Consider the following 13,785-nt stretch of genomic DNA (forward strand, 5'->3'; position numbering starts at 1 on the left):
ACGACTGGGCGACTTCACTTTCACTTTTCACTTTCATGCATTGGAGAAGGAAATGGCAACCCACTCCAGTGTTCTTGCCTGGAGAATCCCAGGGATGGGGGAGCCCGGTGGGCTGCCGTCTATGGGGTGGTACAAAGTCGGACACGACTGAAGTGACTTAGCAGTAGTAGGCAGATTCTTCAATCATCTGAGCCACCAGGGAAGCACCATTAACCATCATAGGTCCCTTATGTGAAAGAAAACCATTTCCCCCCAACATGTTCGCACTTGAGAAATGAATCTCTTTTCTAGTAACGGTCATTACCTTTGGAGAAAAAGGTAGTTTTCAGTGGTAACTCAAGTGTGATTTTTCTTTAAAGTTTGTATACTTTCCCATCACTTGAATCATCTTTTTTGCAATAAGCACGCTATCCTAATAGTCTAAAAAACAAAAAGGAGAAATAACCAGCATCTTTCTCTATTTTGAGCGGCATAGCGTTGAAACTTACTAAACGTGCTTAAAATTGGGTTCTGGAGTGTGAAAGTTGACTGAGTAATAGCATCGCATTTTTGCTTCATCGTCACGTGCAAGAGGGTGGCAAGGAATAAACAAACCTTAACTTAGTACTCAGACTAAACAGAATATGGATAGATGGTTAAGGAAGCAGGTCATGACCCTCAACAGGTCCGACTTTAAGGATTTCTTTGTCATCGGTGTTTCTTTGTTCTGTCGTCCAGCAAGTTATTTGTGGACGCAAACTCCTCTGGGAGACCGTCCTGTGGAACAGCGCCCCACCAGCGCTTTTGAAACTCAAGTACCTTTACAGTCATTATTTAGTGAAACTCACTGTTCCTTTTTTTTTTGGCTACATCATGTCTTAGTTGCCCCACAGCTTAGTTCCCCGACCAGGGATTGAACCCTTGTATCCTGCATTGGGGTCGCAAAGAGTCAGACGCGACTAAGCGACTGAACTGAACTGAACTGACCCTGCACTGGATGGTGGATCTGTAACCCTTGGACCCCCAGGGGAGGCCCTCGCTGTCCTTCAGTAGCAGTTTTCCTGAGGAGGTTTCACTGTGCATGGCTTCTGACAGTTCCTGTCACCTAAGTGTCTTGAAGTTTGTCCCTTTCCTCTGGGTGCATGGGCCAGTACTTGCTGCTTCTTCTTTTAAGTGATTGTTTTCACAGAGAGAACTGAGCTTGTATAACCTCTGACTTAATGTTTTGTTCATTCTCCATCTGACTGCATTTCATTTTTCTTCTGAAAAATCATCTTAGTCCTTAAAGCAGTGCCTTCCTTGGTATAGTGTGTGTATCTGTCTGTCCTCCCTTCATTAACATGTAATTTCTCAACTGTAGTTAGCAATTCTCAACTTTGGATGAAAGCAGTCTTCTTGTAGCAACTAACATAAAATTGTTCTTTTCCTTAGAAGATTAATATACCGTATTTCTCAGTCAGCAGTAAATATGCGGCCTGTACCATTTGCTTTATCTCAAGTATGCTTGCTTTAAATCATCTGTATCCGTGTTTTGTTTGTACTACTTTTAATAGCGTGAAAGTGAAAGTTGCTCAGTTGTGTTTGACTCTTTGCAACCTCTGGCCTATACAGTCGATGGGATTCTCCAGGCCAGAATACTGGAGTGGATAGCCTTTCCCTTCTCCAGGGGATCTTCCCAACCCAGGGATCAAACCCAGGTCTCCCACATTGCAGGCAGATTCTACCAGCTGAGCCACAAGGGAAGCCCAAGAATACTGGAGTGGGTAGCCTATCCCTTCTCCAGCAGATCTTCCTGACCCAGGAATTGAACCAGGTCTCCTACATTGCAGGCAGATTCTTTACCTACTGAGCTATCAGGGAAGCCCACTTTAATAGCGTAAATGCTCTAAAAATGAAGAAATTTGTAAAGCCAGAACAGTTGCCTTTATTTGTGTGAATCAAGAAGTTGATGTTTTTGTTTTGAATTTTAAAATAAAAATGAGGCAAAGATGTAAGTATTCCAGGGTATTTCATTCAGAACCAACAGCAAAATTCTGGCCACGTTTGTTGTTTTAAAACATGCAACCTACAGATTGCAAATAATAACTTTATTCAGGGACCTTGCTGAGGGCTGCAGTGTGGGAGACAGCCTCTCAGGTTGCTCTGAGGAACTGCTCCAAAGAGGCAAGGGCAGAGCCAAGATATATAGGAGTTGTTGTTGGGCAGGGTCAGGGTGGGGAGGGAATGCGGGTAGTCAGTCATCAAAAAATTACTGCTAATCACAAAAGTTGAACTTCTCAAGTTAATGATTTTAGTGCTTTTCTGTGTTTGAGGAGATGTAGGAGTTTGGGCTCGTTGAGATTATCCCTGAGATGCGCATGGTACCTGATAGACCAGTGTCCTGTTTTTCTCCACCCTCTGTCCTCACCAACATTCAAACATGCTGTAATATCTGAACATCAGAGAAACCAAAACCTGACCCCCAGTGCCGCTCCAGCGGCCGCCTCATAGCAGTCTTGCTCCCCTCGCCTTCATAGCAGTCTTGCTTGGAAAAGGGGTCTCTGTCCACTGACTTCAGTTCCTCTCTTTCCATTCTCGAGTCTGAGTGGAGTGAGGCCCCGGTCCCCCGCCAGACCATTAAATCCACACCCCTCCAGGCACATCCTGATGGCTGAAGACCTGGGCAGTCCTTGGTCCTTATCTTCCCAGCCCCTCAAGCGTTTTTTCTTTTTTCCTTTCTCTGAGGACACTTTCTTCACTTAGCTGTGGTTCCTCAGAATCTGTCCGTTGTTGAGATAGAAGGTTGCCCCAAGGACTCAGCTTTCGTCTTCTGTGTCTCCACTAGTCTCTGGTAACCTTTGAGTCATCGGTGTGGATGCCCCTCTGTAACAGCTGCACTGTGGTTGATTTAACCAACCCTCTCTTCCTTACCTCTCTGAGTTCTTCTGGGGTTTATGTTTTTAAAATAATGATGATGTGCAAACACTCCTTGGACATACCTCTCTGTTGTATCCTTGTGAGAACACTTCTCTAAGTAAATATCCCACAATTGAAAAAATCTGATCTAAAGGTGTATGGAACTTTTCACTTCTAACAGATGTTACTAAATGTCCCTCTACACCCCTGCCAATAGTACGAAATTTACGTTCCTGCCATTTACCTATATTCTGGCCAGCGCTGAAGGATTACATATTCAGGTAGGGTAGGTTTTTTTAGGGGGGAAAAAATACCTTTCTAGCTTTCCTAAATGATTTTAATTGAGAGAGCAAATTTCTGCTAGTTTAAGTGTAAAGTGTTCTGTTCATCATAAGTTCTCAAATACCGTAAGCTTAATATCTTACTCCCACAGTCTAAATAAATTGTGATGCTATGTCATTTTTGCATGAAGGTTCAGAATTGACTTAATGGCACAGTTTTCCCTTTTGAGTGTCAGATTTGATTGCTGGCTGTCATTAATTCAGATTGCGTAATCAGTCAGCTTCCATATGCCAGAGCAGTGATTACCATTGTTTTTAAAACTAGTACTGTTTTCATGGCTGTTTTTAAAATTTAAATTCTTACAGAATTTCTCCATGGAAAGAAAATTAACTGAAATTAACCCTATTGTGAGGAATACCTGAGACAATTGACTTGAAACTAGCAAGCCCCAGTCAGTAACTTTTGGAAGACTTTAGGTAATAGCAGTTTCCTTATGGTGGCTTTGCTTGGAGAAGATAACTGAGAAATACAGATTTTCTGTTAACTTACTTATAATCACATTACTTGACCAGTGTATAATTTGACCAAGATTTTTCAGTTTAACCCAACTGATGAAGCAGGTGTACCCTGGGTATTCTTCTAGCTTAAGTTAATGCTGATTCAGTAGTGGATTAAAATCTTGTATTGCCTTTGGATTCTCTTTAGTTTCTTTTCTGGTGTATCGTTCCATCACATGAAAGAATCCTTTCATATATTTGAACTTCTTAAAAAGTACAAGTTTTGGCAAACTAGAATTCTTATGACAAGCTATTTGCCTTTAAAACAGAAATTTCAGTTTTCATAGGAAAAGATTAAATATTCGTTAAACCATTGGATGTTTGAAATTCAAGTTTACAAACTGCAGTTATACAAATAGCGTCTTTCTAAAGCAGATTTGACCCCATTGGCAGTGCACAGGAGTACCTTTTTCGGGTTCTATAGTCATAGTGACCCCTCTGAGGCTGTTGATAAAGGATGCTTTGCTTATAGGTTGAATTAAAGATCATTTCTTAAAAAGTAGACAGATCAAAGAAGAAGTTACTGCCTCTGGTCAGTAATTACCAGGATGGTGAGTGACTTTTATCTGGTATAAAATGTTAGAAATTCATTTGCCTCTCATAAGTTACTGAAACTAGTTTTCAAATTAGCCTTAGGATGTATTCTTCTTTACATTGGAAAGAAGGAGCGTACATTTTCTAGCCTTTCAGAGCAGACATGCCAGTAATAATAACAGATGTGCCATCTCTTAGACTCATCACCTTAAGTGGCAGGCACCGTGAGGAGCCCCTTACGTGTACTGCGTCAGTTCGTCTTTGCGAGTAACTCTATGTGGCAAGGACTGCTGTCCCTATTTGTAGATTAGGAAGTTGTCTGCAAATACTTTTATAAATAAGAGAGATTAAATGACTTACTCAAAGTGCACAGGTAATAATCAGTAGGGTTTGAATTGGGTGTTCTGACTCCAGAACCTATACTGTTACTTACAAGCTCTGCTGCTTAAGTAAATTTTCCATGTAAAAGCAAACCAGTGGATGCTGACACGTATGTACTCATACTCATCGAGTGTGGTTGGAGACCAGGCTCAGGCCTAGCCCTTTGGCATGCTCTTACACTTCTCACTTGGCATTCTTACGCACACTCTCACATTGAAATTTATCTGTGACCTGGAGGCCTTTTTTTTTGCGGGGCTACAGCTGAGAAGATGTCTGAGATATTTTCTCTTGTTTTGTTTAGCTGCTTTGAATGTAGCAGGAGCAAAGCTTAATCAGCCTCTCTCCTGATCCACTCCATCCCTGCCCAGTCACCTGCTCCTCCTCTAGTGTGCTCTGTCCTGGTAGGGACAACCCGGTACTCATCCTGCAGCCTCGGAGCCTGGGCACCTCCCTTGGCCTCTCTCTGTGCTCATCTGCGCATCTAGTAAGTAAGTAGGACCATCTCTGTTTGCTTAGCATCACTTGAGTGCATCCGCTGTTTTCATTCCATTGTCTTCTTGAGGCTGTCATCACCCCTCAATTAGACCATTGTCATAGCCTTTAAACTGGTCACTTGGCCTCCAGCCTGGCGTTCCATTGTCCACTCTCGAAAGTGTAAGGATGAGCATGTCACTCCTTCATTAAACTCTTGAGTTTCCATTGTTCTCAGGATGAAATCTGAATTCCTTAGTTAGGTTTGTCAGGACCTCTCTAGTCTGGCTTTTTGGTGCTCCTCTGGCTTTTTCTCTCGTCCCCTTTGATACTCACTCTACATGTCCTGAGACGACGAGCTTGATTTTCTCTTACGCACTGTGCTCTCTTTCATTTGATTCCTACACACTTTCCCCCTGGCCTGCGGTGCTGCTCCCTACCCCATCCCGGAGCATTCTGTCCACCGCCTCCTCCTGGACACCCTTGAGGTTCAGTGTAAACTTCAGTTACTGGCAGGGAGGCTTTCCCCTCCAAAACATCGGTCATACGTTCGTTTAATGTCTCCCTTCCTGGTAAGGCAGCAGGTTCTCCGTAGCGGAGACCTCGGTTCCCCCTCATTTCCAGCCCCTGGCATAATTCCCAGTGCCTGGGAGATATGTGGAAAGAACTTAGAGAACAAATTAGAGATACGGTTTCTCCCTTAACAAGCTCAGAGTCTAGTGGGAGCCAGAGTATAGTGAAGAAAGAAGCTCAGTGCCGATGATCAGTCCTGTAATAAAATGCTGTGGGATCACAGAGGACTATGTGAGTGATTAACTTGGCCTGGGGGAGCAGTTTCACTGTGTAACTTTATATTATAGAAGAAACTGACAGCATTCAGATGGGGGAAAAAAAAGAGTTGTGCTGAGCAGTGGAATTGACTCAGTTGTGTTTGCTTTATTTGCTCACTAGTTGAGCGGCTGTACTTTTGACCTTCTAAGGTTATCTCAAGACAGAATTTTAACCTAGATGTAGAGCTAGGTAGCTAGCCACGCTCACTAAGTTGACTGACCTCGTTGTCCCTGAACAGAAATCAGCGCTGGCTCTTTATGTTCCCCATTACAAATCACGCGTCTGTGTCTCTGGGTTCTCATAGCTGAAATCGACAGTGTTAATAGCAGAGGTGCTGCCTGTGCTTCCATGTTTTCCTTGCCTTTGCAGCCCTGACCGCCATTGAAGGCACAGCGCACGGGGAGCCCTGCCACTTCCCTTTCCTGTTCCTGGATAAGGAATATGACGAGTGCACCTCGGACGGGAGGGAAGACGGCAGACTGTGGTGTGCCACCACCTACGACTACAAGGCGGACGAGAAGTGGGGCTTCTGCGAGAGTGAGTGTCGTTCAGCAGAAGACAGGTCCACGTCGTGTGGCGTCTTGGCCAGCAGTTCAGAGGCCTTTTGGTAGCTGTCTGTTTTCTCCCTCGCCGAGAAGCGTCAGCACTGATGCTGTGGCTGTCCCTTAAAGCCTGGACGTCAGCACAGGAAGCGGGCCGTGTCCCCACTTCCAGGCCATCACCCGGCAGCTTGTCACACTCCTGCCTTATGTCGAGCTGGTTTTCCAGGGTGTGTGTGGGTTGTTCTGAAGACTCGTAGGCAGGCTACTGAATTAATTAACATGAAATGTTTTTTTGGCAACAAAGGAAACAGAACATTACAGTAAAGGTTAACTAATAGTGGTGAAAAGAAATACAGAGAATTCCTTTTCTAAATACTTGAGTGAAATGCACTGTGCTAGGTTAACATTTGACAAGTACAGTATATTTAACTGTGTCAGTACAAAGGGGCTGACTTCTCAAGGCAAGCTGTATTTTCAGGAAAAACTTGAAGATAAAGAGCAACAGAAAACCTTGAACATATCTCAGTTGATACCAAATGACATTTTCAGAATAGTGGCTCTGGTAGAATATTTAAGCTGTCCTAGAATATGGCATCTTACATGGTCCATCTTTGGAGGTAGGCCAATATGATTAAATGCTCCAGTTTAATACATCAGATTTTTTTAATATTGTAAAAACAACTCACTTCTGTTTCTATAAATATTAGTCCTAATGAAATATCCATATGTCTGTCATTTGATGAGTTACAGATTTCGATTAAAATGATATATTACAATAGCAAAATAACTTTTGCGAAATTTATGATAATTCTATTATTTTCAGGGTTGTATTAATGTTAACGTATAGGAGAAAATAGACAACTTGAACATTAAATTGGGATCTCTAGTTAATAAAAATCAAAGTTTTTTATTAATTTTTTTAGCATAATTAGTCAAATACTTTTTCCTTGTAAAAATATACAGCATTTCAGGTGAGGCAGAAGTGTTCTTTGACAATAATAATATTTTTCTGACTTTATTTTCCTGTCCTGGTTTTAGCTGACCTTGGCATATATAATCATAAGCTCCTTGTGAAATTTTAGTTAAATTGAATACAAAGTTAGAATTACTAGCAGAAAAGTACCTCCAAAAGCAGACTGAGAGTGCTTTCTCTGAAGGAAAGTGATTTCAACAAATTTTGTTTCCCTGAGTCCTATCTTTTGTCAGATAAAGGCCATACTTACAACCATGTATCTTTAGAGTGAGATTTTGAAATGGTGAACAATCATGAATTGTATTTGCATGGCCACCCAAGAGAAGGAATGTGTTCTGATGTCTGACAAGTAACTGGTGCAGAATTACCCATGTAAATGCAACTGACGTTTTGTTTTCAGCTGAAGAAGAGGCTGCAAGAAGACGGCAAATGCAGGAAGCGGAAATGATGTACCAGACCGGGATGAAAATCCTCAACGGAAGCAACAAGAAAAGCCAAAAAAGAGAGTAGGTTGCACAGCCCACTCCATCCTTCCTTTGAGCTAGGCCCTTGCTGAGATAATGGCTGAGTGCTTTTTAAATGGAACGTACTGCCAGAGATAAAAAGATTTCCTAAGTTGCATTACAAGAAAACTTAATATGGTATCTATGGACATTGGGGACATTACTTTTATCAGATTTTAGCTTGTTGGGATAAACAGGTCATAAATACCAGTCCTAAGAATGAACTGCGAGCAAATGGCTGTATATGATTAAGCTGTAGTCATTTCTCAGTGCCTGGAACACATACTATTCAGAATTCAAAGTGACATAAAACAAACAAAAGGAATTGTTGTCAGGTGTTTTCTGGGGGGTTTTGTTTTTGCTTTGTAATTTTCTTACAGACAAAGTCTAGAATTTAGAAATGAAGGAACATAAAACAAGTGACTGTCCTCTAACATTTTGTGTCCCCTAATTTCAGCTGACTTTTGCTATAGTCTGTGCAAAGATTTTAAAGACGGTTGTAGTGGTCATCATTGGATTTTTTTACTGGAGACCATATTATTACTGTTCTGACACTGCAAATCAAGTTAACTTTCTTAATAGAACGTTTTAGGATTACTGTTAATGTAATTAGAATTCCAAGATACTCTAACAACAGAACTGGTATCCTACGTAAAAATGAAAGTAGCCAGAATGTATTGTAAGTAACACTGCTTTAGTAAAACTATCAAAAGGGTATTGTACAGTAAGGAAATTAAGCTACATTTTACTAGATCTTGAAAACAAATTTTAATGGTAATTCCAAAATGTTGCTAATTTGTTTTTTCGTTACTTGTGTTTACAGAGCTTATCGGTATCTTCAGAAGGCAGCAAGCATGAACCACACCAAGGCCCTGGAGAGAGTGTCCTACGCTCTCTTGTTCGGTGATTACCTGACACAGAATATCCAGGCAGCAAAAGAGATGTTTGAGAAGCTGACCGAGGAAGGCTCTCCCAAGGGACAAACTGTGAGTGTGCTTTCTATGGAGATCTCTCTGCACACAGTGCTGTTGTATTTTAACAGCCTGATACTCTCGTTGCCCTGACTTCCTTTAACAAGTAAGACTGTAAATATTAATTTTGTGGCAGATTATTTTACCAGTCTTCTTGGACAGTCTTTTTTCTTTGTTTGAGAACATTTATAGTCAGTAAGGCATTTTTACCCCACGCCCAAGGTAAGAGAAACCCAAGTAAGACGGTAGGTGTTGCAAGAGGGCATCAGAGGGCAAACACACTGAAACCATACTCACAGAAAACTAGTCAATCTAATCACACTAGGACCACAGCCTTGTCTAACTCAGTGAAACTCTGCCATGCCCGTGGGGCCACCCAAGATGGGCGGGTCATGGTGGAGAGACTTGACAGAATGTGGTCCACTGGAGAAGGGAATGGCAAACCACTTCAGTATTCTTGCCTTGAGAACCCCATGAACAGTATGAAAAAGCAAAATGATAGGATACTGAAAGAGGAACTCCCCAGGTCAGTAGATGCCCAATATGCTACTGGAGATCAGTGGAGAAATAACTCCAGAAAGAATGAAGGGATGGAGCCAAAGCAAAAAGAATACCCAGCTGTGGATGTGACTGGTGATAGAAGCAAGGTCCGATGCTGTAAAGAGCAATATTGCGTAGGAACCTGGAATGTCAAGGCCCATGAATCAAGGCAAATTGGAAGTAGTCAAACAAGAGATGGCAAGAGTGAATATCGACATTCTAGAAATGGACCGGAATGGGTGAATTTAACTCAGATGACCATTATATCTACTACTGCGGGCAGGAATCCCTCAGAAGAAATGGAGTAGCCATCATGGTCAACAGAAGAGTCCGAAATGCAGTACTTGGATGCAATCTCAAAAATGACAGAATGATCTCTGTTCGTTTCCAAGGCAAACCTTTCAATATCACAGTAATCCAAGTCTGTGCCCCAACCAGTAACGCTGAAGAAGCTGAAGTTGAACACTTCTATGAAGACCTACAAGACCTTTTAGAACTAACACCCAAAAAAGATGTCCTTTTCATTATAGGGGACTGGAATGCAAAAGTAGGAAGTCAAGAAACACCTGGAGTAACAGGCAAATTTGGCCTTGGAATACGGAATGAAGCAGGGCAAAGACTAATAGAGTTTTGCCAAGAAAATGCGCTGGTCATAACAAACACCCTCTTCCAACAACACAAGAGAAGATTCTATACATGGACATCACCAGATGGTCAACACCAAAATCAAATTGATTCTATTCTTTGCAGCCAAAGATGGAGAAGCTCTATACAGTCAGCAAAAACAAGACCAGGAGCTGACTGTGGCTCAGACCATGAACTCCTTATTGCCAAATTCAGACTGAAATTGAAGAAAGTAGGGAAAACCACTAGACCATTCAGGTATGACCTAAATCAAATCCCTTATGATTATACAGTGGAAGTGAGAAATAGATTTAAGGGCCTAGATCTGATAGATAGAGTGCCTGATGAACTATGGAATGAGGTTTGTGACATTGTACAGGAGACAGGGATCAAGACCATCCCATAGAAAAGAAATGCAAAAAAGCAAAATGGCTGTCTGGGGAGGCCTTACAAATAGCTGTGAAAAGAAGAGAAGCGAAAAGCAAAGGAGAAAAGAAAAGATATAAACATCTGAATTCAGAGTTCCAGAGAATAGCAAGAAGAGATAAAAAAGCCTTCTTCAGCGATCAATGCAAAGAAATAGAGGAAAACAACAGAATGGGAAAGACTAGAGATCTCTTCAAGAAAATCAGAGATACCAAAGGAACATTTCATGCAAAGATGGGCTCGATAAAGGACAGAAGTGGTATGGACCTAACAGAAGCAGAAGATATTAAGAAGAGATGGCAAAAATACACAGAAGAACTGTACAAAAAAGATCTTCACGACCCAGATAATCACAATGATGTGATCACTGACCTAGAGCCAGACATCTTGGAATGTGAAGTCAAGTGGGCCTTAGAAAGCATCACTATGAACAAAGCTAGTGGAGGTGATGGAATTTCAGTTGAGCTATTCCGAATCCTGAAAGATGATGCTGTGAAAGTGTTGCACTCAATATGCCAGCAAATTCAGAAAACTCAGCAGTGGCCACAGGACTGGAAAAGGTCAGTTTTCATTCCAATCCCAAAGAAAGGCAATGCCAAAGAATGCTCAAACTACTGCACAACTGCACTCATCTCACATGCTAGTAAAGTAATGCTCAAAATTCTCCAAGCCAGGCTTCAGCAATATGTGAACCGTGAACTTCCTGATGTTCAAGCTGGTTTTAGAAAAGGCAGAGGAACCAGAGATCAAATTGCCAACATCCGCTGGATCATGGAAAAAGCAAGAGAGTTCCAGAAAAACATCTATTCCTGCATTATTGACTGTGCCAAAGCCTTTGTGTGGATCACAATAAACTGTGGAAAATTCTGAAAAAGATGGGAATACCAGACCACCTGATCTGCCTCTTGAGAAATTTGTATGCAGGTCAGGAAGCAACAGTTAGAACTGGACATGGAACAACAGACTGGTTCCATATAGGAAAAGGAGTTCATTAAGGCTGTATGTTGTCACCCTGCTTTTTTAACTTATATGCAGAGTACATCATGAGAAATGCTGGACTGGAAGAAACACAAGCTGGAATCAAGATTGCTGGGAGAAATATCAATAACCTCGGATATGCAGATGACACCACCCTTATGGCAGAAAGTGAAGAGGAACTAAAGAGTCTGTTGATGAAAGTGAGGGTGGAGAGTGAAAAAGTTGGCTTAAAGCTCAACATTCAGAAAACGAAGATCATGGCATCGGGCCCACCACTTCATGGGAAATAGATGGGGAAACAGTGGAAACAGTGTCAGACTTTATTTTTCTGGGCTCCAAAATCACTACAGATGGTGACTGCAGCCATGAAATCAAAAGACACTTACTCCTTGGAAGGAAAGTTATGACCAACCTTGCTAGCATATTCAAAAGCAGAGACATTACTTTGCAAACAAAGGTTCATCTAGTCAAGGCTGTGGTTTTTGCTGTGGTCATGTATGGATGTGAGAGTTGGACTGTGAAGAAGGCTGAGTGCCAAAGAATTGATGCTTTTGAACTGTGGTGTTGGAGAAGACTCTTGAGAATCCCTTGGACTGCAAGGAGATCCAACCAGTCCATTCTGAAGGAGATCAGCCGTGGGATTTCTTTGCAAGGAATGATGCTAAAGCTGAAACTCTAGTACTTTGGCTACCTCATGCGAAGAGGTGACTCATTGGAAAAGACTCTGATGCTGGGAGGGATTGGGAGTAGGAGGAGAAGGGGACGACAGAGGATGAGATGGCTGGATGGCATTACCGACTCAATGGACATGAGTCTGAGTGAACTCCGGGAGTTGGTGATGGACAGGGAGGCCTGGCGTGCTGCGATTCATGGGGTCACAAAGAGTCGGACACAACTGAGCGACTGATCTTATCTGAAGGCATTTTTGCAATTGTATCTTCCCAGAATTATATTTGCACCCAACTCTGTGGGGACGGACGCTCCTGTGGTTAGGAACCTTACAGGCCTTGACCTGAGTACCTCTGCACCCAGCTGTTTATCTATATGCTTTATACTGTCTTTTCATTTTGTTTATGTGTTTTCGTGTAAAATAAGCAGTTTTATGTAGTTGAGTTTATTCATCTTTTTTATGGTTTCTGGGTCTTTTGTCCTACTTATAAAGGTATTTTGCCCACTTTAAAAAAAAATGCCTTCAGTAATAAAGATTTAGCAATAGTGTGGGGTTTGCTTAAAGATAAAATTTCTGGTCACAAAGGAAGTCTGTTTTCAGGCTATATAAGTAATAATAGGCATTGTGACCATTGTTTTCTACAGGACTGGTAACCAGTCTGCAACTCTTAGATAGTTTTGGTTTTGGTTTATAAACAGGTAATGTGTTAATTGCTCCCCTGTGTTTTCAAGGCTTTTTCCCCCTTCTAAATGAGTTTAGGTGAAATTCACACATACATTCTTTTTTTTTTTTTTTCATTTATTTTAATTGGAGGCTAATTACTTACAATATTGTGGTGGTTTTTGCCATACATTGACATGAATCTGCCATGGGTGCACATGTGTCTCCCATGCTGAACCCCCGTCCCACCTCCCTCCCCATCCCATCACTCAGGGTCATCCCAGTGCACTGGCCCTGAGCACCCTGTCTCATGCATCGAACCTGGACTGGTGATCTATTTCACATATGATAATATACACACAGATACCTTCTTCATCTTCAGACACATTCCATTCCGAGAAATGGCCTTACTTTTAAGACCTCTTTCTGTTTAATAATAGAACCTTACAGTACTACAGTGCTTTTTTACACTTGCAAAGCACTCTGTCCACTGTAATTAACGCTCGCTGATGAAACAAAGCGCAGGATCACAGTGGCTTCACACAACGAGGAGTTATTTCTTGCTCACGCCAGGTCCCGTGCAGTGCTCCTGCCTGAGCCAGTCTTCAGATAATGGCTCAGGATCCAGGCTGCTTCCATCGTGTAGCTGTCCTCCATCCAGAGCACAGGACTTCCAAGCCGTCGATCAGGGAGAAGGGGGATCTGGAGGAGCCCAGGATGTTTTCAAGGGCCAGGCCTGAAACTGGCTTGCGTCCCTTCTGGTCACATCCAAGGCAGTTGCCCTCCCTAACTTCAAGGGAGACTGGGCAATACAGAAGAGCTCAGGGATTTGGATGAGAATAGCACCTGCCTTTACAACTTTAGCTTACGCTTTCACGTCATCAAGGCTGATCCTCAGAGAGCAGAGGGTATAACCTTACCAGTGCATTGTTTGCTTGATTGGTGTTTTTGTTTTGTTTTGTTTTTAA

General features: G+C 42.1%; 1 protein-coding gene across 1 annotated transcript in view; it reads left to right on the plus strand.

The window, feature by feature from the left end:
- Positions 1 to 13,785, plus strand: part of SEL1L (SEL1L adaptor subunit of SYVN1 ubiquitin ligase) — a 64,551-nt gene that overhangs the window by 20,994 nt on the left and 29,772 nt on the right. Inside the window, exons 4-6 of the mRNA XM_005894262.3 lie at positions 6,300 to 6,467; positions 7,846 to 7,951; positions 8,772 to 8,934. Coding sequence (XP_005894324.1) covers positions 6,300 to 6,467; positions 7,846 to 7,951; positions 8,772 to 8,934 — 437 coding nt within the window. The remainder of the gene's footprint in view (positions 1 to 6,299; positions 6,468 to 7,845; positions 7,952 to 8,771; positions 8,935 to 13,785) is intronic.

This window comes from Bos mutus, chromosome 10 (genome assembly GCF_027580195.1).
Source record: "Bos mutus isolate GX-2022 chromosome 10, NWIPB_WYAK_1.1, whole genome shotgun sequence".
Classification (NCBI taxonomy): Eukaryota; Metazoa; Chordata; class Mammalia; order Artiodactyla; family Bovidae; genus Bos; species Bos mutus.